The sequence below is a fragment of the Poecilia formosa genome, unplaced genomic scaffold (genome assembly GCF_000485575.1).
Source record: "Poecilia formosa unplaced genomic scaffold, Poecilia_formosa-5.1.2 Scaffold115, whole genome shotgun sequence".
Classification (NCBI taxonomy): Eukaryota; Metazoa; Chordata; class Actinopteri; order Cyprinodontiformes; family Poeciliidae; genus Poecilia; species Poecilia formosa.
The window spans coordinates 1398755-1426489 of record NW_006800054.1 but is presented as its reverse complement, the minus strand read 5'-3'; the positions used below and the strand labels follow the sequence as shown (position 1 = coordinate 1426489).

The window sequence follows — 27735 nt, the reverse complement described above, 5'->3', positions numbered from 1 at the left end:
TTTGAAGGCTCCAGCTCAATTCCACGGAGTCACACTGCACCTAAAGGATTTTTCACATCTTCATTTTAGCAACACGGTGACTCATAATCAGACACTGAAATCAAAGGTTTTTTTTTTGGTTTTTTTAATTGATGCCAGATAAAGTTAGGGCTGTAGCTTGCAAGTGAAAGTTACGGAAAAGAAACATTTAATTAATACTTTATGTTAGACAAGTCTGTCCAGCCAACTAAACATGTAACTGTACTAATTTCGCTGTACATTCTGAGTTCAGTCCAGGAAACTATTTTATTGTTCAAACTGCTGAGTCAGACAGTGCTTAAGCCTGCCATGATATAGGAACTGGTAGAACTGTGTTTTCTTGTGTGGTGAGAAGATACATACACACTGCTGTCTGTGAGCGAAAGCGTCTCTGCGTCACTGGATATGCTCTGCTGCTCACTGTCATTGGCACTGGTGGCTGGGGCCAGAACATGACCAATGTTGACGTAGTAGGGGTTGATGGATTCTCGACACGCTCCAGGCCTGCAAATGGAAATGAGGAAAAACCAAAAATTCTGAAAAGAAATGACATTACACTAAATAAATCTCAATGATTGTTTTGTTTTTTTAATGTGCTTAGTTAATTTCTTGCCCACGTTTGATAACTTAGTCATCTTAATGCTTTTTTTTTTTTTGCAAGCTTGAAAAATTTAAGTCCAGCAAGAATTTATAATGATTTATAAAACATATACATTAAATGGTCTTCTTAACATAATTCTAGTTGCTTTTTTTAACCAGATTTATTGTTCTAACCACAAGAATAGAAGCCACACAGCTAAAAAAAAAATACAGTCGACAGTAAAAGGTTGTGTGTGAAGAATCTCATCCATATATTTGTCAGCCACTTAAAACATTGTGAAACTTTTGCTCAAATGTCTTGTCCGTTGTGGTTTGCAGGTTGCGCATCCCTTTTTCATTGTAACAGTCCCTGCACAGTAATTAATTGAGTTGAGTTTTTTTACTGTACTCTTACATGTTATTTTGTTTCTATTTTAGGCCTTTTGCTAATGAGTTTGAGATCATTATCCTGTCAATGTCCTGGTCTGAGCCAAACTTCAGCCTTCGATTGTCTCTTGGCTGTTATTTTTTTCTATTCAAGAAAGACATGTAGATGGTAAGACCTAACCTTAGCCTCAAGTCTTTATTGATAAACTCTTTCACATTTTGTTATCATTATGTAATGTTTCACAAAAGTGAAATAAAATCTAAAATGTGAAGGACAGCTTTTCAAGTTAGTACACATCAACAAAAAGGTAGACACTTTTTTGGCACCGATCACCATCACCAACTCAGCTGAACAGACTTCTTAAAGGGCTGTGCGCACATGAATTATAAATGTTAGGCATCATTATTCCTTATTCAAATAGGAATTCCCCAAAGCATTTACCCCAAACCTTCTCCCTGCTTGGAATGCAGAAGCACCAAGAGTTCAAATGAAACCTCCGTGACAAACAGATTTCCATTAGCGCCAACATTTGACAGAATAATTTACAGAACTGGGCCGGTGAAGGTGCATGACACCTAAATAATGCAGTTGTAATTGCAGTAAATGTTGCGGCCTTTACATGTAGGAAAAATAATAACATTGTGAAAGAAAATTAAGAAAACTCAGCAATGGACTTGATGTATAAGTATTTAGTAAAATAATAATAATAATAATAATAATAATAATAATAATAATAATAATAATAATAATAATAATAATAATAATTTCCATACATACAAGTAAAAATCATACCAGGACAGGCTTTGAATCTCGTCAGGTATCAAATATGTAGTGATCCCAACAATGAAATCCAGCTGATATGTCTTGGCACAAAATGGCTGAGTAGACACAAAAGGTAGACACTTTTGTGTCTACCTTTAACAAATTATAGGGTTTAATGTGCATGTGAATGCTTCAGGTCAGGTGAGTTTTAAGGAGGTAGCTGAGATTCACACGACATGATAACCTTTCGAAACAAATACTACAGTTTCACGGTGGCAGGCTGGTTACAGGAAAAGTTCTAACAAGCACACACAGCATGAGCTAACTACTGCTATTTCAAGATAAATTTTCTACAACTGCTATAATAAATATACCGCATTACGAGAGCGTTGTCTACAACAGTTTGCTGTTATTTTGATTTCTATATACAGTCTTAAGCAAAAACGTGGAGTAAACTGTTTTGCTATTTGGCCATTTGGTTTCACAAATTGATATGGATACTGTTGGGTTATCTGCTCAGGTATCCAGCAGCTGCATGCTAACAAAGTACCTTCCCAACTAGTTTTAGAACAGCGCCACATTAATAAGGTCTATTTCAAACCTTTCAGTCTGCTTCACTATCTACTCAGAGAGGCCTGTGTAGCATAAATCCATTATCCGTACCCGCCTGCTAGATTTGTTGTTACTCTCTGTGAACGTCCATGCGCAGTCCACATTTTTGTGACTGCACTGGCTTTGTGCTGGCAATAACGGTAACAATTCAAGCGAGAGTGTGGCACCAAATACACAGAATCAGGAAAAAGACGAATCATATTGGAAGTAGAAGCAGCAACAACAATGCTTATTTTTTTTAGAAAGACGGTGAGTAGTGACCTAATCCACACTGTTATCCTAGTGAGGATAATTTATCTTTTAGGGACAACAAGGATGCAAAACCTACATCGTTATTCTGTTAGGAGTCACTTTATTCTTTCTGCTCTGTTTTTACTTTGCCCTCCTCCTCTGAGTAGACATAGTATAAATCAAAGCCTCCTCACCTCCTTAGAGGCAGTATTGCAAGTTGTATATCTTTGAGTGAAACCTAGTTATTTAGCTGAGCTAAAAACTCAGAATTAGGGTCTGTACCTGTTCAGAAGGTTCAAGTGGTTTATGTTCAGATACACAGAGAGATATGTAAAGGGTTGGAATGGTGTGATGATTTCTAAAAAGGCTAATGTATTCTTCTTACAAGCTAGAGAAAAGTGTGGCAGTCTGAATTCAGCTGGCTGAACTGTAGGAGAGGTATAGCAGAGTTTCTAAGGTTAAGAAACCCATACCTTAACAATTGTATATCTGTCTCATGCCCACTAGTAAAACTAAATTTTCCCTCCATTTCAGTTAATTACAACGGTTTCACCCTTAAAAAAAAATTATCTGAGACTCACAACATGAACGTTCAGACAGTGTAGAAGTTAATAATTTAAGCCATTATCATAACATTCAAAATTGTGCACTTGGAGTTGTTTATCTTTTCAGCAAATGAACTTGATTACAGAGAAAAAACATCTAGCACCATTCAATAAGTGCTGACAGAAAACAAAGAACCTGGAGGAAGTGCATTCCTTATATGTAAACCTAACTACAAGGTTTGACCTCATTTTTTTAATTTTGTCTGAAATACGTAATATTTTTTTTTTTTTTTTGAAATATTTGAAAACTGTACAGAAACATGGATGTGGAGCAAAACAACTAGTCAACACAGGATTTGTTGTTATTTTTTTGTCCACAAACGCTGTCAGTGAGACCATGGTGAGTATAAAGATGATCTTTTTGGTGAAGTAAAACCCTTTTAAAGCATTTTGTAAAATCTGAATATGTTATGGTACAGTTACGTAAGTTCAGATTATTTTCTCCCGTCTAAAGAAAACATCAAACCCTGATATAACATTAATGTTGCCAAGCTAATGAAAAAGCTAAACATAGAGTTTGCATTTAAAATTACTTCGGTAGAATTAATGACTGCCGTCCTTTCAGTAGATAAGAAATTTAATACAAATCAGACAGAAACACATTTGATTTTTTTTATTGCTATCCCAATGTCTGAATCACAAAAACAAGCACGTAGGCACATCTTTGAAATATCCCAACCACTAGAATCCGAACAAATTTCAACCGTTTTTATTTAATATAAACTCCTCCCAAACATTAACGCAAATGGCATTCCCTTTCAAGTCATTTCATTTCTTAACACTGATCTGAGAGACTTTTTAATGTCTTCTGTGGCCACTCTCTAAAGGGGATCTGACACAACTGCTGTAAAATTTACGTTCACAAAAAAAACCCAACGGGTAGTGCTAAGAGGCTATTTAAAAATGAAGCGTGTCTTTTTGTAATTTGAGCCAAATGCTTGATTGCTGAAATAGTTATGTGACAATCAGCACAAGAACTACTTCACTCACACATTAATTCATGCTGTTTGTTGTTTGTCATTCAGATCTTTACATGCATGACTGAAATCTCTGTGATAGCTTTGCTGATTTCTTCTTCTTTTTTCCTTTTTTTAAGTCACTTTCATTTCTGCATTTCAGACTATTTTAAACACTGATTTCCATAAAAGTGCCCCAGGTTAGGATTTCAAAATTCTTTCTTGCATAAATAAGCATTTGCAATTTGCAGATATCAACACTAAAAAGTATAAGGCCGTAGTGGGGGAATGCGATGACATTCAGCAGGACCACAGTTTAGCTCAAAATTGTGACTGGAACATGCAGCCATGTGGTCCAGGGGATATCTAATTTCCGTTCATTTATTGTATTTCAACAGAGCAAATTGTAATTGGGATTTGTTCTGAGTCTGCTCCTGAGTGCAGCACTGTGCGCCACGTCGCTGTCACAGAGAGAGTTTTATCTGGAAGGTATCGTCTGTCTGTCAGCTGATGTGAGTTCCTGTCTCTCATCACAGCACTGGAGCTGTGGGAACGTCTCTGTAGTGTGCAACTGTGACGCAAGTTAAATTATTTTCTTGCAGAGTCGCATTGTAGAGAAATGGATAATAGCTGCCATCAAATTAGGATCCCCCTTGTAACAGCTGGGCTTTTCTACTTAACCACAGGATGCAATTGTTTTCAATGACTAGGTTTAAATTTTAATGTTTTTCTCTCTCTAGCAAAAAGACTTTCACTTGCAGAGACGTATTTCTGTTTGCAAGAGATTTTAACTGATTTTGGAGAAATGTATTTTTTCATGCAAAACAATTAGCGTCTCATCACGTTACATACAGAAAAGAACTTGGATGCTTGTCAAGCCTTCAGTGGTCTTCACTCCAATGCCCTCTCATAATATCTCAAAACATACACCGTGCTTTTAGCATTACAGACCATTAGGATGGGCCTCTGTCCAATTTTAATTACCAGAAGACACTCATTTACATGAATAAATAAATTATGGAGTATAAATTACCACAACCAGCCAAGACAGGCTTGTGGTGTTGCTTTATTCCTGCATGTCCTTCAGGGCATTTAAAGGTATTCTACTTTAAATTATAGACAACAGTGGCATCCCACAACAAAGCAATCAATAAGGGCTCAAAAAGATGCATCCTTCATTGAATCGTCACCTGGGCAATAAACTAAAAGCAAATTATGCAAAACATTTTCGTTATAGGTTAAAAAGCCACAAGGAATAGAAGCATAAGTCATCACAGAGGAAACAGCAAAGTGAACACATGTTCTTCATTCAAGCTGAGAACAGCAATGAACAGAGCAACGTCAACATAAGTGTAAGATTATTAAGAGATTACAAAAAACATTGGAGGAGATTGAGCTATCTAAACAAATCCCACTTTCAGGTGATCCTTTAGTTCCAGGAGCTACAACTATTATTTACAAATCGTGAACTCTCACGACAAATACGGGATTGAGAAACACTTGTGGAGCATTTCAAAGCAAACACGATTAAGGAAGCAGCAGGAGACCATAAAGCGCCGAGGGAACATATGATCCTCAAGAGTTTATTTGATCTAAGAAATCCCAGCAGAATCGGATGCAGTCAGAAAATAAGTTAAAGATTTTTCCCCAACGACTTTGCTTGTATTTAATCCGTGAAATAGACGTGAACAACCGGCATGAAGATCACAACACAGAGCTTAGTGCTCAGTGTGTGCTTTGCTCAAGCTAACGGTGCGAGTTGGTTGGTAGGTGCACTGCATCTTTTAGATGTGTGCCTGCTCCAATACTCCTCAGTCAAAAGGCTGAATGCCCTCCTCAGTTTGCGGTCAAGATATCCATGAGCCTCATTGTCTGACTTTGTGTTAAGAAACAGATATCTAAAAGTTGCAGGACACCAGGCCTTGAGGCCTTGATTTGAAGACTGCCGGCACAGGAAAACCTCTTATTATGTAGGTAGAACAGAACAAAGTATCTCAATTTCAAAAATATTACAATTATTTCTAATCAAATACTACTCTTGAAGCATCTACTATCCACTTGCTTTGACAATGACTTTGTCTTGAAGTTGTTCTATAGTTGTTGCACTGCTTTTGAACGGAGTCATTCAATAGAAGCTAATAATAAGATTTTATACTGTTTATGTGGGCAGTATTTTGGGTTTACAGTAAAGACAAAAAAAGTCAAAACGCAAAAGATTCAAACTTCGTCTAAAATCTGTGAGAACACTGCAACTGGCTAACTGTTGAAAAAAGAAATATTTCCAAATGATGCCAACGTCACTTTTTAGTGAATCTGTATTCCATTTGATCATCTCCAGCTTAAAATGAAATACTTTGTTCAAACCTGAACTTGACAGTTCCCTACTGAATAGATTCTCTTTAATACACAATTAAAGATTCATAAAACATTTTTTTCTATTAATGAAAACCTGAAAAGAAGTCTTTTCGCATTAGAACAACTGTAGAAAGCATACAAACCAGAATGCATAGTCTAGACAGGCTGGAATTACATAATATTTAGCTGATTTCATGCAGTTTAAAAGAGAGTCTGTGGTTTGAGGGTTAACAGGAAAAATATTTCCTGTGAACTCAGTGTTGTGTGTTGTCTCATCTCTTGCGCTAAATTTGCTGCTATTCTCACAAATGGTTAAAACGGCGTATATACGTAATGGAGAGAGAAAGAGGAAGAGAGAGAGAGAGAGAGAATGCTCTGCAAGGTTTTTACAGATCTGCAGATTAGGTCTATAAAAAAAGACTAGCTTTATAAAAATCAAATTGTCTGAGAAAAATAGACTATTTACTGTAAACTATTAAAAAAAAACTCTTATTAAAAAAAAAAATAGCCATGTGCTGAAAGGAAAAATAGACAAATAGGGGTCAAGGATTATCCAAAATACGAATGTAAATAAAATCAGTTTGAACGCCTTCCCATCAATACCTGGCCAGGTCTTGGGAAAAAAAGAAAAAGAAAACATAATTCCCAGTCCCCACACGCACAAAGAAAAATAATGATTTCATGTTTCAAACTCTAAACAGCAGCTATAGTAACCTATTCAACTTCCGACATATCCTCCCCTCTTGAGGTGGAGATGCTCCACTTCACACAACATCAACTCTGCTGTCTCTTGCGCTACACTCACATTGTGTTTTCATCTCCAACTTCATGCTGGTTTGGGGTTTCAGCTTTATTTCTAATTCAGCAGTTTGGAGGGGAAACAGTGCACAGTTTGAGCTGAGGCAAAGCTTTTTTTTTTCTTAAGATTGCCTGGGAGGATTTACCTGTACTCCTGGCTGTCCTGGAATTTTGCACTGCTGGCAGCTTGCTGCGGTACCGTCTCCATCAACAGCTTCTGAGTGAGCTGGCTGCTCGGGGTCAGGTCACGCTCGGTCTCCTCTGGCCCCTCATATTCATTTAGAGTTGGTAAATACCCTGACAGTCCCTTTTCATTCCCGGAAACAGAGCTCCGGTCGCTGCACAGCTTGGGGCTCTCTCCTCCTGTCCGCGTGTATTCCAAATATATGTCAGATTTAAGGAACAAAGGGTAAGTGTTTTCCTCCATCCTGCTCTGTATCTCGGTCTGAGCCTGGTCAAACATCGCAGGATCAATGTGAAGCCTCATCAAACAATCTCTGATGAAAGACTTGGTAGCCGGCTTGATTTGTCTGGAGACAATTCCATTGTTGTCCTGGATGTACCTTTTATAGATGGCTTTCGCCAGCTTTACTTTCTTCTCCTCGTTCCCCTCGCTGGCTTCCAGTTTGCGAAAGCCACTGCATGCAAACCAGAAGTCCAGCATGTCCGCGCAGTCCTCTTGCCTGAGAAATTTCCCAAACAGAAGGATGCCATCCTGGTCATCCAGGAGGGAATGAAGGGACTCTGCCCACTTTAAGTAGGGCGGCGTTGGAGAGGCACTGCCCTCTGGCTCGTAGCCCAGATCCAGGTCTGACCGCCTGGGCGTGGCCACAGACGCCTCGCTTTTGGCGCCCTCGTTCTTGGAGGAGAAGGTGAGGTTGCCGTGCTGGCGACCGTCACCGCACACCAGCTCTCCTTCCTCCCCGGGAACTGGAGGTCTTGGAGCATCCTCGGTGAAGCTGCCTCCCAGGTCTGAGATGAAGCCCCTTTGGTCGCTGATGCTCATAGTCCCAGCATCCATGAACCCTGCGGTGCCCACGCCGCACAACCGTTGGATCCAGTATTCTAGTTATGCTTCTCTGAAAAAGCTCCTGCAAGGAGGGAAAATATATAATGAGAGGCAGCTCACATGACGGCGAAGGCAGATCATTGGTAGCGCACTCCCACAAAGCTTCATTCTTAGACTAATGCTAAATCAGCAATTCATAAATTGAATTATCAGACATACATGCACTGTATTCTGAACATAGTGTATGAAAATACTTGGAAAGCAATATGAATCTCAATCAGTTTAATAATATGCCGGGCAAATAATTCACACTGTCCCAAGGTAGCATTAATATTTATAACCATTTTCCTTTGTGTGCGCAAAAAAAAAAAAAAAAGTTCTCACCACTTGTTTTGTCTGTCCTGCTCTAACCAAGCTTCAGCCAAAAAGAAATTTGAAAAGAAACTGTCTTCAACTTTAATTTGCTTCCACCTCATTAGCGGAAGCAAATGAGGCCTCTGATTACACAATTTTCCTTCACAGGCCTCAGATAATGTTTGCAAAGTCATGTCCAGATTTTGGCCAGTCATCTTCTAAGTTGAACCTTGTGGCAAATGGAATCTTTGGATGTTGTACAAGTCCATTTCTCCTCAGCAAAGAAAGTGAAAGGAAAACTGTAGAGAAGCTTTCTAAGTGAATTACAAGTTTTATATATTGAAAACTTTACTATGCTTTACTGTGAAGAAGTATGTGGAGCTGTAAAGATTTAACTTTTTTTTTTTTTTTTTTACAAACCTTTCAGATCAGAACTTTTCAGACAAAGATAACCTGAGCACCAAACCAGACCACTACAAAACCTTCTTTTCTGAGCCAGAGGTGGAGTTGGTGGTGTTCTTTGGATCACTTTTCTGCTGCATAACAAAGGGCTATTGAGCCTAAAGTGACAAACTGAAGGTTCGTCATCCTTCTCCAAGATTTTCCAATGTATCATAATTCACGTTTCGTTACAGCGAAAGAAATCTTAACTCTAAAGCAGAAAATAGCCCAAGATTTTCCCACATCAACCGCAGTCTGGCAGAATGACGTTCTTTTTCTGAAATGCTGTATTGGTTTTACAAAACCTGTAACAACATACACCTTTCAAAAAGTTTGACTTTTGTCTGATCAGACCACAAAATATTTTCCTGAAAGTCTTGTCTCTTTTGTGAGGTCTTTAGTTTTGGCCTGGGAACTCTTACTGTTGAATCCCTCTTGGAGTAGTTTTGGTAAGTGAGCCACTCCTGGGAATAAATCTGTTAGTACTATAGGTTTATGGAACGCTGAGTCAAATTTAACTCAGCTTCCCGTAAAAAAGTGATAAATGCTGATTTAGCGGGATGAATGCTTTGTCCCATAGGACCAGGTTGGTTTGGATAGTATTCCCCTTAAGAAATGAAACCATAATTTGAAAACTCCATCTGGTATTTACCCCGATTATGTTTGTCTGATTTAAAATTTGTATCTGGATCTGAAACATTTAGGTATGATTAAGCTACAAAAACACCTAACAGAGGAATAGAAAAAAATAATAAGAAACTCAAGTCTAAACACTTCTGGCTTCTTATGTGGTTCAATAGATGAGATGGATTTTTTTTTTACTCAGCAGCATGAAGATAACTGATTTATATGCACCGGACAAATCACTACTTCCCACACCTTTCCAAACCGAATTTAAAACACGATTAATACATCATCTGAGTTCTCTAAGGGGTTTATATTTTGAGCTAAATAATTAAACACCCTTAGTGTCTTTTACAGTTTGAAAAAGTGAGGAAGACTTTTGATAGGTTACTGTATTGATCCTCATTCCATGTTCTAATTTTAATTAATCCCTCTGCTATAGGTCTAATGGCAGAATCATCTGCAGAGCGCCGCACTCGAAATTATTTTAGCGAACACATTTTTCAAGGACATATTTTGCTCCTCATGTATTCATAGAGCATTTCTTGGCTGGAGCTTGAGCAGCTTATGACTAAGCTGCCGAGATATGGCTTCTGTATTTAATTTAAGGTTTAATGTAGCCACAGCTGACTGGATAAATTCACATATCCGTGCCAAAGCCAGTATTTATTTATTTTTTTGACAGTTTGCTGGCAGATCCAAATCCTAGTTTTTTGTTTTTGTTTTTTTTTTTTTAAAAAAAAGAAAGAAAAAAAAACTTGACATTTAACCTTGTCTTCAGCTTACATTTCCTGTGTAAATTACTTTCCTATTTATAGCTCTGGGCACTTGTTGACTCAAATTGGACTGAAAATGATGATTATTTGGATTTTCATAAAAACGGCTGGCACCCACACGCTCTCACTGTGATTATATGAGAAGTATTTCTTTCTTGGTTGCCAGCACCCTTCCCTTTAGGGCACGCCCACTCTCTGTCTAATTCAATACGTACACAAATCATTTATCCTGATTGAACAAAAGACAAAACCGGCTGTTCTGTAATCAAACGCTGCCCGGTGCTGAAGTGTGAGCAGCACGTGCACCGTGCGTGCGGCCAGATGTGCGGAAATAATCAATCCCAATGTGCGGGGGTGACAGCTGGAGGTAAATGGTGACGGATCCCATCACCTCTGATTGCACCCCCTCTACCTGTGAAGCTCAGGCATTAGGGTTTACAGTGGCTGCGATTGCAAATGCATGTGTGCATTTACACTGAATCAAGCCTAAGGCGATCACGGGGGAATTGTCATTTTGCTCTGCAACCGTATCTTGAGGTGAGCCTCTCATCACGTTCACGTCTTGGCCTCTCCTGAATGAGCAGGCACAGCAGCGGAGAGTGGGGGAGGGGAGCCAGAAACAAACTCCATACATACAGAGAGAGAGAAAGAGAGAGAGAGAGAGAGAGAGAGACCCAGGCCTTTCAGCAGCCCACCGACAAGTGCAACAACTTTGTCACACTATTAATATCTGCGCCGTGGCCGCCAAACTCAACGCGCTACACAAGCCGCCTGCAACTGTCCCCCCCTCTCCCCCCCGCACAGCGGGTATCCCACGCCGATTTCCGAACAGGTTTATATCACAAGCTGCAAAGCAATGGGTCTATTTCCACCGAGTACCGCAATTTCCAATTTCTAAGCGGAGGGACAGAGAGAAGAGACAAAAGTGACAGATACTTAACCGGTGGAGATCCTCCGGCCGCTTACGTGCGCATCGGGCAGCTGGAGCGACGCCAGTGTCCGCCCGCGGTGTCATGGTTAGGACGCGCAGGACTTTACCAACAACAAAGAGGACAGTCCGCTCTCCTCTCCGTGGCTGTCTCTCATGTCTGTGCGGAGCTGAGGCTGCACAGCAGAGCATGCACAGCGCCTCGCCTGTTCACTGCACAAACTGCCCCTGAAATGTTCAGCTACATGTGGCACACTTATTTCCCCGCTCTCTCTCTTTCTCTCTCTCTCTCTCTTTCTCTCTCTCTCTCTCTCTCTCTGGTTTTTAGTGTTAAAAACAAGCATTTCTAGATAAATAGCGAACACAATGAAAAGTGCAAGAAAAGCTATTTAAAAACTAATTTTCAACTATTATTCAAATAAGATTTAGCCTCAAGATGTTGGGAATCAATTTGCAAGTATTAAAATGCTACTTTTTTTTTTTTGTCTTTTAAACACAAAAGTCACACCACAGAGCTTAGTTTTCGTTCAAACTCAAGTTTTTATAAAATGCAACAAAAATACACAGTCCTTGTCAGAGTTCCCTCATAACTTTCTGACTCTGAAGATTGTAATCTACAATGGTACCTGCAGGTATGTTGGCAAAAGTCCGAAAAAGGTTGTATGTCAGAACAAATCAGCATTAAAAGAATTTTTTAACAATCCCAAGCCCATGTATGTAGGCAAAAGGTCAGGATGGCTGAAACATTTTTTAACCTGAACAGTTTGTGAACCTCAGCTATTAAACCTATGAAAGGTTATAACCACTTAACACAAAAATAGCTCAATAAGAAAAAGAGACATTCAACGTATGACAAATAACATTTTTTGTGATCATAAGAAATGAATCTCAGGATGAGGGGATCAGCAATCTGTGGGAGGTCTGAGTGATAACTGGCATCCCAACTTGTGTATGGACACAGTAATGCAATTTGAATTAGCTGAATAACCTCGTTTGATCTGAACCTGACTTGGATCACGTTGACTTTGTGATTATGTTTTATTGGAATAATGTGGATATGTCTGAGTTAAATTTGGATCTATTCTGATTCTATCACAGCCATCTGCCTTGTCAAGAGATGTTTGCTGTTAAAACTTGTGCTACAAATTAATAAAAAATTGAATATGTTCTTGATATGTCTTTGTGTGAAAATAATAAGAAGTGGCAGTGTTCAGTCTATGTTTAACCTAAAATCTTTGTGTAACGTGTTGAAACGTTACATTAATGAGATGTAATGTGAATTCTTGCCTTTTTACCCCTGCAAATGAAGCACTAACATGAAAACATATTTTGTTTTTTTGTTTTTTTTGTTTTTTGTTTTTTTGCCAAACAAGTTGGACAGCAGTTTGTTTTAGAAGCATTCAGTATGTTCATTCAAGCCACGACCTGCATCAGATAACTTCACCGATTGCGTTTTTCAAAGGTGCCTTGATCCCTTCAATCAGCTTCCTGTGGTGGCAATCTCCTTTCCTGTTATGTGCTGCAATCAAGCTCCCTTTGTCAAACTTTTTTCAACAAGGAAACGTGAATCTAGAGATTAAAAAAAGACTTATCTCATAGATAATTTGCTTTCATTTCAATTTGCAATGTGTGTTGGATCAATAATAGAGAAGGTCGCAGAAAAAAAAAAAAGGTTTTCTAAATGACCATCTCAAATGCAGACACCCTACACTGTTATTAATGTATTATAAACATTGCGGCAAAGCAGAGCTGTTTCTTTTTTCCATCTCACATTTAAACATTTCCTATACATGTTGTGTTATAGTCTTAAAAACAACACTAAGTAGTGACAAATTTGAATCCACATTATGCCGTTTGAAATAGATATTTGCACACTTGAAAGAGAAAGACTCACATAACACTACAATAACTGGTTTACATGAGAACCGGCTTTAGAGGAAGGCACAATTTGAACGACGGATTAAGCGACAGTTCAGTTCAACAGTACGTTTCAAAAATATTGCCGGGCCTCTTAGATGCACTTGATCCTGTCATTACAGCGATGACTTTATAATACAAAGACCAGAAGAGCAAATGCAGGATTAGAGGGCCGTTTCTGTTCTTTGATAGCAGGCAGGCACCAAGCAGTCAAATCGTTTTACTGAATCCAACATGAAAGGCTGATGAAACATCTCAAAAACATGAAAACGTCTCAGATCACATTATTCAGTGGAACGACTTAAAAAGAGCAGCGTGAACAGGAGTCCACATTTCACACTCCATCTCATCACATCAACTGCAATGCCTGCTCACACCTGGAAACATGTTACAGTGCGAGCTGTGCACAGATTTTAAATATTTATACGAGCAATAGGAGTCATGAAAAGTATCCTATTGTTACAGCTTCCTCCAGGCTAAACACACACACACACATACACACACACACACGCCACCTTTTCACCTATTGCAACACAACAGCCATCTTGACTTGTACTAAACTGCATCATTTAAGAAAGGAGATAAGGCAAATAATCTCAAGAGTCAATCTGTGCAGCACCGAGTCAACTTCAAAGGACTTTATCTCAAAAGAAACAAAAGATAAATGTTTTACCTGTATGACTCAGTGTGGTTCTTTGTGTGTTTGTAGTTTGATTAAATGTTCCCACAATGACAATAGAGAAAATTCTGGTTTGAATGTAGTTCGGTGATGTTTTACCTTGAGTTTGATTGTCATCCTCATGCATCCTCCAGGTCTGAATCCTATCATTGTCGGTTCCATTGTAAGCTTATTTAGTGCATTATCCTGCAATAATAAGAAAGCCAGTCTAATTTCCCACAAATGGAACGAACTGACTGGAGCAGAATATTGCTGTGTGAGTCTATCTGTGCAGTCCAATTCTTCCTGAAAGATAAAAAAAAACAAAAAAACAAAAGCTAAACTCAGTTTACACAAGCCAATGTTAAATGTTTCCACAGTATTACCTCTTAATGTTTTACACAATAAAGGTGATAAAGTAGGTTGCTGCCCCCTGCTGATATAAAGCTTCACTAACAGAGTTTCTTACGCGGATTCAATTCGTCACTGCATTTAGAGTAGATGTAAGTAATTGCAAAAAAGAAAGTCATTTTCTGAGGATATCTGTGGAACTTCACACTTCTATAATTCCCAAGTTATTTTATGGTTGCCGGTTTTTTGTTTGTTTGTTTGTTTGTTTTTTTGGGGGGGGGTTTCTCATGCAAGGGAAAATGTTCATAGTTTATTACATTTGGTTACATTTTCAATGATAATTATGACATCTAATGAAAGCTACTAAACATATTACATTTGATTGGAGCACACCTGTAAGTACACATATCCATGACTTGTGTAACTTTACTCAATAATGCACACTTCTCATAATTATTTCTAAACATTTCAAACACCAGAAAACCAAGACCTATGGTATGGTGAAGAGCTCCCCTAAGTGTAATTAGCACCGAATTCACAGATTATTCCATCTCTTTTTTTTTTCTTTTTTTTTTTTCTTTTTTTTTGCTTGTTTGTAAATTGAATTCCTGAAACCACAAATCACTAACTTCCTCCAGCAAATGACTGGGAACATGCAAACGATGCCAAATGGCCCCCGCTGAGATGGAAGGATGCACAGAAGAATGAAAGTGCTTGCAGCTGTCGGAAATGAGGATTAAAAAGTCATTTATTGGGAAGTGCGGAAATTGATTGGGATAAAATTGCACATCTTACAAAAGCAAAAGTTGCAAAAGAAATACATGCAAATGTTAATGGGGAGCCGACACACAGACAAAGTGAAAGCATCACAAAGGTCAAGAGGTCAAGTACAAAAAAAAAAAACAAACATCTGTATAACCTCCTTGGTCAACAAGCACTAACTCTGTAGAGCTTGTTAAAAACAGTTATTAATTATTGAAAATGGATCACTGATCAGATATCCTCAAATTAAAGACTGGACTTTTCTATAACTTCAGAGTTAGAATATCCTGTTGCAGACAAAGATTACTTAGAAAAAAATGCATCACATGTCAAAAGCGACATTGAATTTCAAGAGAGATATATTAATTTAACATTCCTGCACTTATTTATTCATGGAAGATTGAGTTCAAATCTTTACCATTACATAAATTACACAGCACTTGTTGTTATCTGTTTTGTTATTATTAATGCAATTAGACACATAATTGCATAAAGCAGCAAAGATGCAATAAAGTCAAAACTTTACAGTACATCACAACATTGAGCAACAGTATTTTAAATAATTTTAGGACAACATTGAAAACATAGTTTCTATGCTCTGATGAACTGCAAAGAATAATTTTGGATTATGAAAATAAACAAGCAAAAACTAAATGAATAGAAGAAAACAGACACACAAACGAAAATAAAATCTCAAGGAGTTTCCAAGCAGGTTCTGCTCCTTCTTCATGCAGTTTTGGTCATTTTCAGCACAAAAGTAGCAGTCATTTACTACATTTTGTGCCAATCATGCATGAATTTGTACCTGCCCTGGGGATGTCTTGCAGCTGATTTGAAAACCAATTAGAGTAGTTTTTAACCAACTCAATTCTAAAACCCGTGATGATACGCTTAATTATGTGTGTAACTGACAAACCATTATTTTTTGCATTTAAACAAATGATGTCTCAGAGAGTAAATATGGGCAAAAACTTGTGAAAATATAAACATTATACTTTAAATTGGGTGATGCAATCTTTGTTGAACCTTTATTTAAACACTACACATCTTCAGGGTGGGATTCTAGTGCCATATTCAGAATAAACACAGATCTGGGGCTGTTCATGTGTTGCAGGACAAGAATAATCTGCAACCATGAAGCACCAGGGGATATAATCTAGCTTGATAGTGATATGGTGTTTTACATGTTTCTAAATCTGCTGAGAGAGTGATTCTGACTATTTTCACGAGGCAAATTTCTGTTACATTGTGAATGCAATCATCAGGCGTGTTAAAACCATGACGTCACATGCAGTTGCATTTTTATAGGCAAGGTTTTCCCCAGTTGCTTCAAATTTAGGTACTTCAGATATTTTTGCCTTGATTCTGCTAGTACAGGTGAAAAGTCAACTAGTAATCACAGAACAATCCCATTTTACTTTGGGTGTGTTCAACCCATTAGCTAAAGCCACAAATTAGTCTTCAGTCGGTCCTAGGCACACAAATAGAGCTTTTCAAGGACAGGTGAGAGAGCCCAAGTGATTACTAAAACTTACAAAATCAAGAAATTTAGTTAAACTGAAAACCAATTGTTTCAAATATACAATTTGATACCTTATCATCAAAACAAACCCTTTACTGTAACTTCCACTATTACTCAGGAGACTGTGCCCACAATTAATCTAACAGCCACATTCAATTAAAAAGGTGGATTTTGGTTTGGTCTGCTGTTATAATCTTCCTATTTACAAGAGTTGACTACCCAGAACTACAATCAGTGGAAATTTCCTGAAAATAATTTACAGCTTAAATAAATTATACATGATATTAGATCATTTTATAAAAATGTACCCCAATAATTCTTCAAATACACCTAACTACCGAAAACATGGCTATGAACTGGTTTGCTTATTACTATGAAATGGATGTAGGTTGGGATCTATCGACAACTTGTGGGAACAAAACAGTCCTTCCTAACTCACACAATAGAACAGTGTAGTTAGGAACAATTCAGATTGTAGACTACATTAAAAAGTAATCTCTATTGACTGGAAATGAGGCCTTAAAGAATGTGGCCCATAGGAAGGTCATGGCATCGAACGTAATTAGTGAAAGTCTCTGTTTCTCTTTCAGACATTTGACTGCAAGAGAAAGGCCTATTGATTCTTAAATTCAAAAACTTTATGTAATTTAAGTCTTCTGTTTATTAACTTAAGCATTTTGAGCATTGGTATTTTTAAAAACTCCTAAAAACTCCTGTTAATTCTTTTGAATGCTTCGTCCATCATTTGTACAAATCACTCGTTTGCTGACTAACAAACAATTTGTCTCCCTGGGTAGTAAAAAAAAAATGTTTCCTTCCAAAATGTAAAGTGTTCCCACGCTCTCAAATATCTAACTATAGTCAAGGACTACCAGAAGACAACTTCATGTCTCCCAGTTCAGTCCATTCATGGCTCTTTTGTTCCACCTGTCACTGTGGATTTAGATTTCCTTGTAGGCTTTGGGTGAATTGAGCTTATCTCAGCTGAAGACTCATTGATGAACAAAAGCCCATTAAAACTGTTTAAGAAATGCTCTTTTTCTAAGCTTTCACAGCAGAGCTCTCATTTCTTTGAACCAGCTTTCTTCAAGATCAATAAGAGAAATTATGTCTTCTGCAAAGCACTTTTAACTGAAAATGGCAAAAGGTACAAGGTTCAACTGCAAACACTAAAAGTAGCTGAACCAGTTACCAAAATGATTGAGAGATTAAGCTTTTATAAAACTATGTCACGCTTTTTGGACCACTTCAGGGTAGTTGGAGATTCTGAAAATGACCCAAATATTAATATCAATAGACTTTCAGAAAATGTATTCTGGAGTCCCGTCGCTGTCCTTTGTCCGGGCTGAATAGATCATGCCTAACAAGTCTCGGAGTGTGTTAGACACAGAGGATTTAGCAATTTGAAGACTTTGAGTTTGCTCATGCTGAATATCATGCTTGTTCTGGTGTACCTGCATTCACAAAAAGGGAAAATGCTTAATTAAAAGGCCTACATTTCTTATGGGTGCTATATGGTGGTTTATGCTAAGACGTACGACAAATGATGAATTGCTTGAAATCTGCCAGGTTTATATGATAAATTCAAATCTTCACATATAATTATTAGTTGTCTGTTTGCAAGATACATATTCACTGGTCAAATCAAATGAAGCAATTTGTTACAAGAGAAAGAATGCAATCTAACAGCAGAGCACTGACATAAAAAAGCGTTACCAGACACAATAGACCGATGCACTAAACAATGGAACGTTACGGTTTTCATCCCTGCAAAAGCAGTCATCATACCTGCTGATGTACCACACTGTGTTCTTCGTGGTTCTGATGAGCTGAACCACAGACAACTCCCACCACTTCTTTACTGATCGGATACAGTCCTTCGTAGTCTGCAGTGAAGACTGACGCCATCTTTAATCACAACAGAGTCCATCTGTCGATGGTTGTTCCCTTTCTATCCTCTCTGTCTCTGTTCCAGTCTCTCTGTTCCAGCCCTCCGTTTGTTGTGGGGGGTTCTAATTTTCCATCCAACATCAAACCAGCATATCGACGGGCTCATGGGCCGCCCAGCAGGGGGGCGGCTTGAACATGCTGGACTGGCTGTTGTCCTTTTCCAAGCAGCAGATTAAGCGACCACATTTATTTTTCACAGTCTTTCTTGGGTACCCCCCAAAAAATTGAAAAAAATGAATAAAAATCTGCTTTTTGGCCCTTGACTTCAACAAGTCTGGGTTTAAAAAGACACCAAGGATTTTCCCTGTTTTCCCAGATTGTATATTTTTCTAAGATGTGACAGATTGGATTTTAAACTCTTTTTAATAGAAAACTTTGTCCCTCATAAATCGCAGTCATTTGAACTACTTTTTAAATGTTCAAGTCTGCTGTATGGAAAAAATGTCTGCTTAAACAAAACTGAAATCGTGCCCTTTTTAAGAAAAATTAAATAAATTCAAACATAAGTCAGTCCAGTTGAAGCATTTACATATTCTCTTAGTTCTGTTTAGTTCCTCATGCAAACTAAAATGATTATGGTAATTATTTCCATCAACAAAATCCATTAAGTCATCAATAACAGGAGCCAGTTGCCTTCACCTTGCTCTCACGTTGTGTTGTTTTCCCAGTCTTGTTTCTATGGTCCACATTGAATGGGTCCATGTTTGTCACTGTAATCTTTCTCTTGTTCGTAAAGCTGCCCAAGACCATTGCTGAGGGACGGGCATCTTTACTTTAGATTACAGCTCAAGCTGTAGGACCCTTTTGGAGAAAACGAGGACCAGATGCTTGCCAGCACAATGAAGTCGTAGCTATGGCAACTGAATCAACAAGCATGAGGACAACAACGAATTTCAAGGCAAAAAAGAGAGAGTTGTCAGTTAGGCAGAGATGACACAAATTAGGTTAAATCTGAAGAACACAGAAACTGAATACATCGTAAAATTCCAGATTTTAAAAAGCTTTATTTATCTACTCAGCGAAGTTGTGAAATTAGCCCCCTTAAATGGATTAACCCAAAAAGCAGGAGCGAGATGGGCATCAAGAAAAAAATTTGGAAAGAGGGGGAGAAATGATATTCTCTTTGTATTGCAGCTTCATCAGCTGCTCACCTTTCAGTTTGATTTCACACTTACACATCGAGTTGTGACCGGGGTCATAGGCAGAAAGCTGCTCCTTACAATGACAGGTTTTCTCTGCAAGCTGCACCAGCACGGACCTGTGGTGCCAGGAGATGGCCATGCCTGATAGAACTGTGCTACATTTATGCATATTTTATTTCTAGCTCTCAAATTTTAACAAATATAAAAAAATAAATAAATTCTGGAATCATTACTTTGATGAAAAAAAAACACTCTCTTGATGTTTTGAAAACTCTCACACCAGAATTCTGAGCAAACAAATCAATATACCCACTCAGTCATAAAATGTGTATTATTATTCTTTTATTATGCTGAGGGACACAACTGTTAAATTTGCCTAATCCAATACAATTTTCAGGGTAATGTAGTGGAAACCGTGTTTCTATTATCTCTCCTGTATTCAGAGGACATGATATTTTTTGACATTTAGTCACATAAAAACCAAAATACTAAATATATTTTATTGGTTATTTTTGTGTGCACAAATTAGTGCATGACTGTGAAGTTGAAGCCAGAGAGAAGCATAGTTTTGTAATTTTGGAATTATCTTCAGGCTTTCACAAACACAACAGTTACACCTTTTCAAACTCTTAAGTATAAGTAGACAAATTGTATTGTTTGGGTCACACTTTACGAGCTCCCAGTTTAATCTTTGATAAGACACACAATCTGCTTTTAAAACCAGGCTTAAAACTTTCGTCTTTGATAAAGCTTATCGTTAAAATAGCGATGTTTGCCTTTTGTAATCAAAATCTGAGTGTTTCTATCAAGTAAGAAATACAAACTAATCTACAAAAAAAAATGCTAGAAAAATACAGGCGTTTCTGCGTAAAAAAAACAAAAAAATCAATGTACTAAAACCAAAACAAATATTCTTACAGATCCTGGAGTACAAATTCCCATGCAGCAAACTCGGGAAGGAGGGTTTAACAACAACAAAATGATAAATAATTAAACACACTGCTACAGAAATACTTCTTATTCTCCGAGGGAGTGAGTTGCTCAATGTTTCTTGCATGAAGAATAATGCCCCAAATGCATGGGATTTCTGACAAGATTCCTTAGGTTACAGAACTCCATTGTCATGAACAAGAGTATATAAAGGACACTGCAAAGGCCTCCAGCAATTTAAAACCAGTTTTTGTCAAGTATAAGGGTATGAAAAGCTGTAGCTTTTCATAATCTGGCCTTGGCATGGTTGTGTTTTACAACAAGACATAACAAATTGGGTAGTAGAACAACGTGTAACTTAAACGTTAACATAATCTCAAAATTATTAAGATGTTTTAAATCACTGTAGAATCAATTGAAATGACCTACAGCTGTTTTTGATTTTGGTGATACCATAACAATTTTCTACAAACAGGTTGAGATAAAAACTCCAATTCTCCATAGACAAAACAGGTCTCATTGATTTTTTTAGTTTTTTTATTTATTTATTTTTTTCCATATTGCTTCTGGGATATCTGATATCACATACCCACCCACGCACACGCACACAAACTGCACAATAAAACATTCATCTCTGTTATTTTGCAAAAAAACAACAGAGAAGCAAAAAGCTTCCAAAAAACAACAGAAAAAAAAAATAAAAGATGATTCGCCTGCTTTTTGGATATACATAAAAATATATGAATGGGCATATTGCCAAAAATTTATCTGATTAATGCACTCTACCTGCAGTTAATGTGAGTAGCTATTTGAGTAGCTTCACTATTGTGCAATACGTTTTTTTCCCTTTCACTGAAGAGAGTTAAAATGAAAATTGACATAGATAAACCCTACTTCATGGTTCCTTCAAAAAATATATAGTTGGACATATTTTAAACTCTAAATACGCTACGTCAAAAATTCCCACAGTAGAAATAAAACTTTCTTTCTGCCTCACTTTCAAAAGAAGATATAAATACTCAACTTATTTGTTACAAGCTTCCGCAAACACCACCAATGAGCTCCAACCAAAATCTTTGACGGATGACGACAGCAGCCTCTTGTGGCCAAATCATAACATTATATTTATATTAACGCCTTTTGTCTGTAGCTCGTTCCCACCATGCACATTAATATCACTGCTGTAGGCTAATGCTTTTGGACTGTTACCGTCAAACAGTCTGTCTTTCGCAGTTTTATCTCTATAGAGTATGAAACCTAAGTTTACGCAACTTGACAATAACAGGAGGACTTTTTCTTCCAAAGCGGCAAAAGCGTGTCCGTACGGCGCAGGCGCGGTGGCCAAGTGGTAAGGCGTCGGTCTCGTAAACCGAAGATCGCGGGTTCGAACCCCGTCCGTGCCTTTTATCAATCTGGTTAAATCCATGTGTCCATAGTATTTGTTTGGTACATTTGGTAATTGTTCAAACTTCAGGAATACTCAGTATTAGTAGTATTACTGATACAATGAAGCAACATTACATGCCAGATTTAGTATCATAAAAATCCTCTCATATCAGACTCAAGATACTAGTGCAGTTTCCTGGGTAACGCACCATGCTGCAGCCTCACTGATTCATATCTGATGCAGTTCTATCATATCCAATTTATTAAGGCAACTATTTTTTTAAACATGTTGTGATCACAACAGCTACTTTGACAAGGGTTGCAGCATTTTGCAGAAGACTTATTTATATCCTAAACACATCACAGATAAATTTCTGCATAAACCACATGCATCGACTGTCTGTTTATTAAAATGCTACACACTTTGATTTTTCTCCAGCTATTGATCAGATGTCTTCTGAATGCATTCCTTCCTCACATCCACTATCTACAGTCAAGATGTACATATAGGTAGTATTGTGCAGTAATGGTAGTAGTCAGTATATTTTCTTTTTCCAGACATTTTATTGGCATTTGAGAAACTGCTGCTGGTAGTTCGGCCTGAATGTAAACATGTATGGAGAGCCATTTCAGCCAAAATTAAATGGCTCTCCATATACTTAATCTTAATTGTATATTTAAATGTTCTTATTTTTGGTTTAGAAATCCCTGCTGATTTTCAAACTCAAACATCTGCTGTCTCTGAGATGCCAGTTAATAAGTCTTATACCTACCACTGAAAAAGCAAATAGAAAGAGTAGTTAAAATGGAACACATCACATGATGAGACACAAACTAGGAAAATGATTGATGTTATAATAGGGGAATTTAATATATGTAATTAACCAAAGACAAGAAAACAAAAGGAACATCAAATAACTTTATTTTTCCACTTTACAACCCTTGGCTTTCTTGTACAGCGAAGGTTCAAAACAACTGAACACGTGTTTGTAGGCTTTGACCCAGACATTCAACTTTCAGCTCTCAGCTGGATACATTACATTAACTGCATCTCTCATTTCGGTTGAAGCTTACGCACAGAGCACTGTTTGAACAAAGAAGCTGTGTTTTCTTCACTTTATAAGAACAAGGCTCTGAGTAACATCTGGGCGGATTTAGATTACATTCCATGTTCATGGAAAGAACATACAGAGGAGTAAAAGGTTCTGACTCAAGAGTGAGAACAGTCTTCTCTTTCAAAACTAAATGACTATAAAAACTATTTCAGACATTAAGTCAAATTCTTTCTCCGGTGTTTTAACCTGCAGTTTGTTTGTGGATTTGGCACCATCTAGTGTTAAAGATGTAGATTTCATGCACAACAAATTAGCTGATACTTTTTTTTGGGATGTTGGAAGGTCTCCAGCCCCCACTGTGGGGAAGGACTGCATGGGAGGAGGTTTTTGTGTTTCTTAAACGAACAAAGTAAACTGTGAAAACCCAACTTTCACCTGCATATGTTACAGCCCTGACAGGAAATTAGGTCACCTGACAGCTATTCACTAAGTCACTGGAAAGCTTTTGCTCAACAAACTGTGACTATGTTGTGATTTTGTTAAACCCTTAAAAGGAGCTGAGCACTAAACAGCGAACACTCCTTTAGGCAGTAACACATAACTGCTGATGATTATCTCTCTGCAGACTTAAAGGAGCTCAGACTGTTAGCTTAGAAAATTTCATCCTGCTTTTTTAGGCTCCATTGAAAGATATCAAGTCCAAAACTCTGACAGAGGGAACATGTCAGGAGTGGACGTCTAGGTTGCAGAGCCAGCTCTTGAACATATAAAAGTAGCTTTGTGGGAAGCGGTGACCTGAACTGTAACACTTGACCTTAAAGCCAACTGCTAAAGTTTAGTCTTTTGAGGAAGGGAAAGGCTTATTTCGCCAGTGTTGGGTAGCAACTAGTTACATTTACTCAGTTACATTTACTTGAGTAGCTTTTGAGTGCTTTTTATTTTTACTTGAGTAATTTTATTATGAAGTATCGTTACTCTTACTTGAGTAGATTGCTGGGTTATCTAACCACTGGCTGAAAAACAAATATTTTTTCCCGATATTTTCCCGAGACACACCTGTGGTTTTTTTTTTAGTTTTTTATGTTTTCTATTGAAAGAAACTGATTAGGAAAAATTTTCTTTTGCCTAATTTTGTTATTTTTTTCATACTTGCATGAATTATTGTCTTTTTCGTCCTTAAAATACCAAAATTTCCAATTAGCTACATTTTGATTGTGATTTTTAAATGTTAAATGATTGATAATTTAATCAGTTACTCAGTACTTGAGTAGACTTTTTACCAAGTACTTTTTTACTCCTACTTGAGTAGTTTCTTGGACGACTAATTTTTACTTTTACTTGAGTAAAATTATTTTGAAGTAATGTTGAGTAAACTCTTGTACAAGTTTTGGGTACTCTGCCCACCTCTGCATTTCACATGTATAGAATTTTCTGCTTTAGTTAAACCCACCCACATACTTAACAGGTGCCTCCATGTCTCATAAAAATGATGATTCTGAAAATATAAAAATTTAGTCTTTTTTGGATGTATTTATTATATTTCACAAATAGGCACTCAACATAAAGATGCTTACACTGGGTCAGTAAATGTTGCATGTTGGGTGATCGTGGCCACATAGAAAATCCGGCCATAGTGCATATTTCTGGATGAAAGGTGCTTTTCTCAAACACTTGGCTGCCTCTCTGTCACACTTGCATAAAAACTTCTCACATTTGTCCTCTAAATCCTCTGAAATGAAAAAGATAAGAGATTTATGTCATTAAAACGATTTACAAACAAATTTGGGTCACAATTTCAGAGTTTTATTTATAAAAAAGGAAATAGAGTTGGAAACGACAAATGATTTTCTTTTCTTTTCCCAATAATGCAGTGCTTTGTTTGGTATGTCACATAAAAAAATTAAAAAAAATCAACGCTTATTGATACTTTCACATGGCACGGGATTTCGATGAGATAAGTCAAAAATTCTGAATACTTAATATTAGCTATGTGCTGCCTGAACAGTTCTTCAGTTACCCTTTCATAAAACCACATACTGGAAATGTTTATGTTTCCTTCAATCCTCTGAAGGTGTGTTTGAACATATATACATACCGCACTCAGCTTCCCTGTCCTCACAAGTCCAATGATAATTGGCTGTTTTGGTGTAGCAGCCAAGACGTTCTGCGTCTCCGTAACAGCAGTCATGCTTGTGGCAACACCTACAGGCGCAACATATTGAATGCATTACTTTCAAGGCTGAGCTCCGTCTGGAGTGGACTGAGCAGCAGTACAGATGGGTGGCAAAGCGACACCACAGCTATTTTAAAAGCAGGCCAGGATGACCACTTTGTTTTTTCACTGCATTCACTTGGCAGTCAGACAGTTTTTAATGGGCGAGATGTCTAGTGGTGAAGATAGAAAACAAAGAGACAGTAATTAGGATTTGGGTGTGGAGTTTTAGACCTATTTTTAAAGTCCCCAGGCTTGTGTTGTGAAAAAGGTCATCATTCATTTGTTCCTATCATCTGGCAGAACTTGTGGTTTAGAGGAGAAAGACGGATTCGGAAACTGGTCACACCTATTTTGGAAATCGAAGAGTCGAGCTCCACCAAGGAGAGGAAATAATGTGTACATACCATGCCTGCGCTGAAGAGTGAAAACACAGTGATGCGTGCTGAATTATAAGCTTCGTAGCCTGTCATGCATGCGCAGACCTGTCTGATTGTTTGAATTTTGGTAAATGCCGTCGTCAGGTGCAGAAGCGTACTATTATGTGAAAAAGATTAGAGATAAGGAGTTGCCTCACCAGTCTGCTCTGTCACGGGGCCACCCTTCACCCCCCAGCCCACAGTAGCATCCATACATCATGTAAGCCAAAGCAGATCTCCCAGTGCTGCATTTGATGGCTCCTGCAAGCTCAAGTAACCCTCTTTTTGTCCGGTGGGAACTGTGTGCAGCCGCAGGAGCCACAGCCACTGCAAAAAGGAATAAACAACTGAAAAGGAGGAACAAACTTCTCTATCCCTGTGAATCAAGCCATGTAGTCCAGTCTGAGAGAAATAGCCTTTTTATGCGTATCTGACGAGTAAAATCTCAACATTTCTGATTCACACATACAATCAAAATTGCTTCACATAAAACTCTTTTGCTGACTTTAGATGTAAAAATCATTCAATTTCTTTTTTGTTTATTCTTTGCCTGTTAATAAACATTTTAATCACTGCGTGCATCATTCTGTTGCTACTGTAATATCCACAGAGACTCTTCTCATTAGTATCTAGGACACACAGGACAAACTTCACTCTTATGTCTCATAAACAGGAGGTTAGACCGGGATGGTGTAAAATCTAGAAAGATCCCAAAACTCACCAGCTCTTCCTCTCTTCCACAAAATTACTTTGATTGCCAACACTCACTTTACAAAAGACCTCACAAGATCTAGTCTAGCTTCATCTGTAGTCCTTAAATCACACTTCCAGCTGTCTTTTGCACAAGATGTGAAACTTCAAATGAAACAGCTTACCAGAGAACAGGAGAAGTATTTGGTAAAACGTCATCACTATGTGCAAGAGGCACCTGAACTCCGCTCAGCCAGGGATCCAGGGCTACCACCGTCTGAGTGTGCAGAGTGAAGGGGAAGGCTTTTTTTAGAGGCTGCTGGAATAATCTCGTGCGCATCATCATTGGACAGGGCCTAATCCAATGTTTGTGACACTAGGCTCCCCCTGCAGGAGAGGGATTGTTGTATAGTATTTGTATGTCTGCTTTAGGGGGAAAAAATCAACATTTTAAAGCAAACCCATTGGAAATATTCTGTACTTGTATTTTTATGTTTTGTATACTGAAGTATGTTGTGGTTTGCCTTCTTTGAATTACTATCGAGGAAAATAAATCACACAGTCTACAAAACAGTCAATTAATTGTTAACCAAAAAGGCTTTGTTTTACTTCTGCTAAAACATTACTTGTACAGAGATAACCTGTTAAAGTTTGACACAGGAACGATGTTTATTTTATTTTATTTTTTTTATTTATTTTATTTCGAACATGATAGAATTATAAAATCACACATGAACAAGGAATGCAAAAGACATATTTGTGTACCACAATAATCTTAAGTTGCTCCAAAAGTATGTCAGCAAATATATGGTTTTTACAGATTTTAAAAGGTGAACTGTTCAATATAGTAAAAATATTAGAAGGCAAACAACCTAATTAAATTCAAGTTAAGTCAAAGAGGTAGGCCGAAGAATATATTACAAAAATAATTGCTTTGCCAAATGTTTGAAATCCTTTTTATAAGCTATTTTACAGTGTTATTTCATCTAGAATTTCTAATTGAGTCTGCATCAGTTTAATTTAATTTGCATGGTGTTTAATTGCAAAGAAAAAACAGCAAAACCTACAGTCATAAATCTCAAAACAAGAAAAGAAAACACACACAACACGGTCACAACATATTGATAATTATTCTTCATTTGTACACAATTTTTTAATCTGATTAATTTGTTACGAACAGACCGGGGGACAGAATACAGGTAGAGGGTGAGAGTAGAACAACTGTGTTCATTGAGGGCAGGGGTGTCAAACTCAATTTCACCGAGGGCCACTTCAGCATATTGGCCCCCCTCAACAGGCCACATT

The 27735-nt window shown here is 37.6% G+C and overlaps 2 protein-coding genes and 1 non-coding gene across 5 annotated transcripts in view; 1 reads left to right on the top strand and 2 right to left on the bottom strand.

The window, feature by feature from the left end:
* Nucleotides 1-18769, bottom strand: part of axin1 (axin 1) — a 29491-nt gene extending 10722 nt beyond the window's left edge. Inside the window, exons 1-4 of one of the 3 annotated variants that reach the window (XM_016675531.1) lie at nucleotides 18435-18769; nucleotides 14132-14317; nucleotides 7451-8395; nucleotides 382-522 (exon numbers count right to left, since the gene is read on the bottom strand). In XM_016675531.1, coding sequence (XP_016531017.1) covers nucleotides 382-522; nucleotides 7451-8325 — 1016 coding nt within the window. In that variant the 5' untranslated portion in view covers nucleotides 8326-8395; nucleotides 14132-14317; nucleotides 18435-18769. Of the gene's footprint in view, nucleotides 1-381; nucleotides 523-7450; nucleotides 8396-11449; nucleotides 11664-14131; nucleotides 14318-18434 lie in introns of those variants that run through there. The other 2 variants (XM_016675530.1, XM_007560486.2) reach the window with 2 other exon arrangements.
* Nucleotides 18770-21999: 3230 nt separating this feature from the next.
* trnat-cgu (transfer RNA threonine (anticodon CGU)) lies at nucleotides 22000-22071 on the top strand. Its single transcript has one exon. It is a non-coding gene; the product is annotated as a tRNA-Thr (tRNA).
* Nucleotides 22072-24367: 2296 nt separating this feature from the next.
* On the bottom strand, nucleotides 24368-26770 carry pla2g10 (phospholipase A2 group X). Its single transcript, XM_007560485.2, has 4 exons — nucleotides 26616-26770; nucleotides 25899-26067; nucleotides 25205-25311; nucleotides 24368-24838 (listed from the first exon to the last, which is right to left on the bottom strand). Exons 1-4 carry the CDS (start codon nucleotides 26647-26649, stop codon nucleotides 24690-24692), a joined length of 459 nt encoding a protein of 152 aa, XP_007560547.1. The 5' UTR covers nucleotides 26650-26770; the 3' UTR covers nucleotides 24368-24689.
* Between the last annotated feature and the right edge of the window lie 965 nt (nucleotides 26771-27735).

What these genes read in the sequence shown, in the direction of transcription:
- pla2g10 (XM_007560485.2), bottom strand. Translation starts at nt 26,649, where the DNA reads ATGACGTTTTACCAAATACTTCTCCTGTTCTCTG. An exon ending in AATACTTCTCCTGTTCTCTG is followed by an intron (nt 26,068 to 26,615) that starts GTAAGCTGTTTC and finishes TCCTTTTTGCAG; the next exon opens with TGGCTGTGGCTCCTGCGGCT. An exon ending in GGACAGGGAAGCTGAGTGCG is followed by an intron (nt 24,839 to 25,204) that starts GTATGTATATAT and finishes TTTTCATTTCAG; the next exon opens with AGGATTTAGAGGACAAATGT.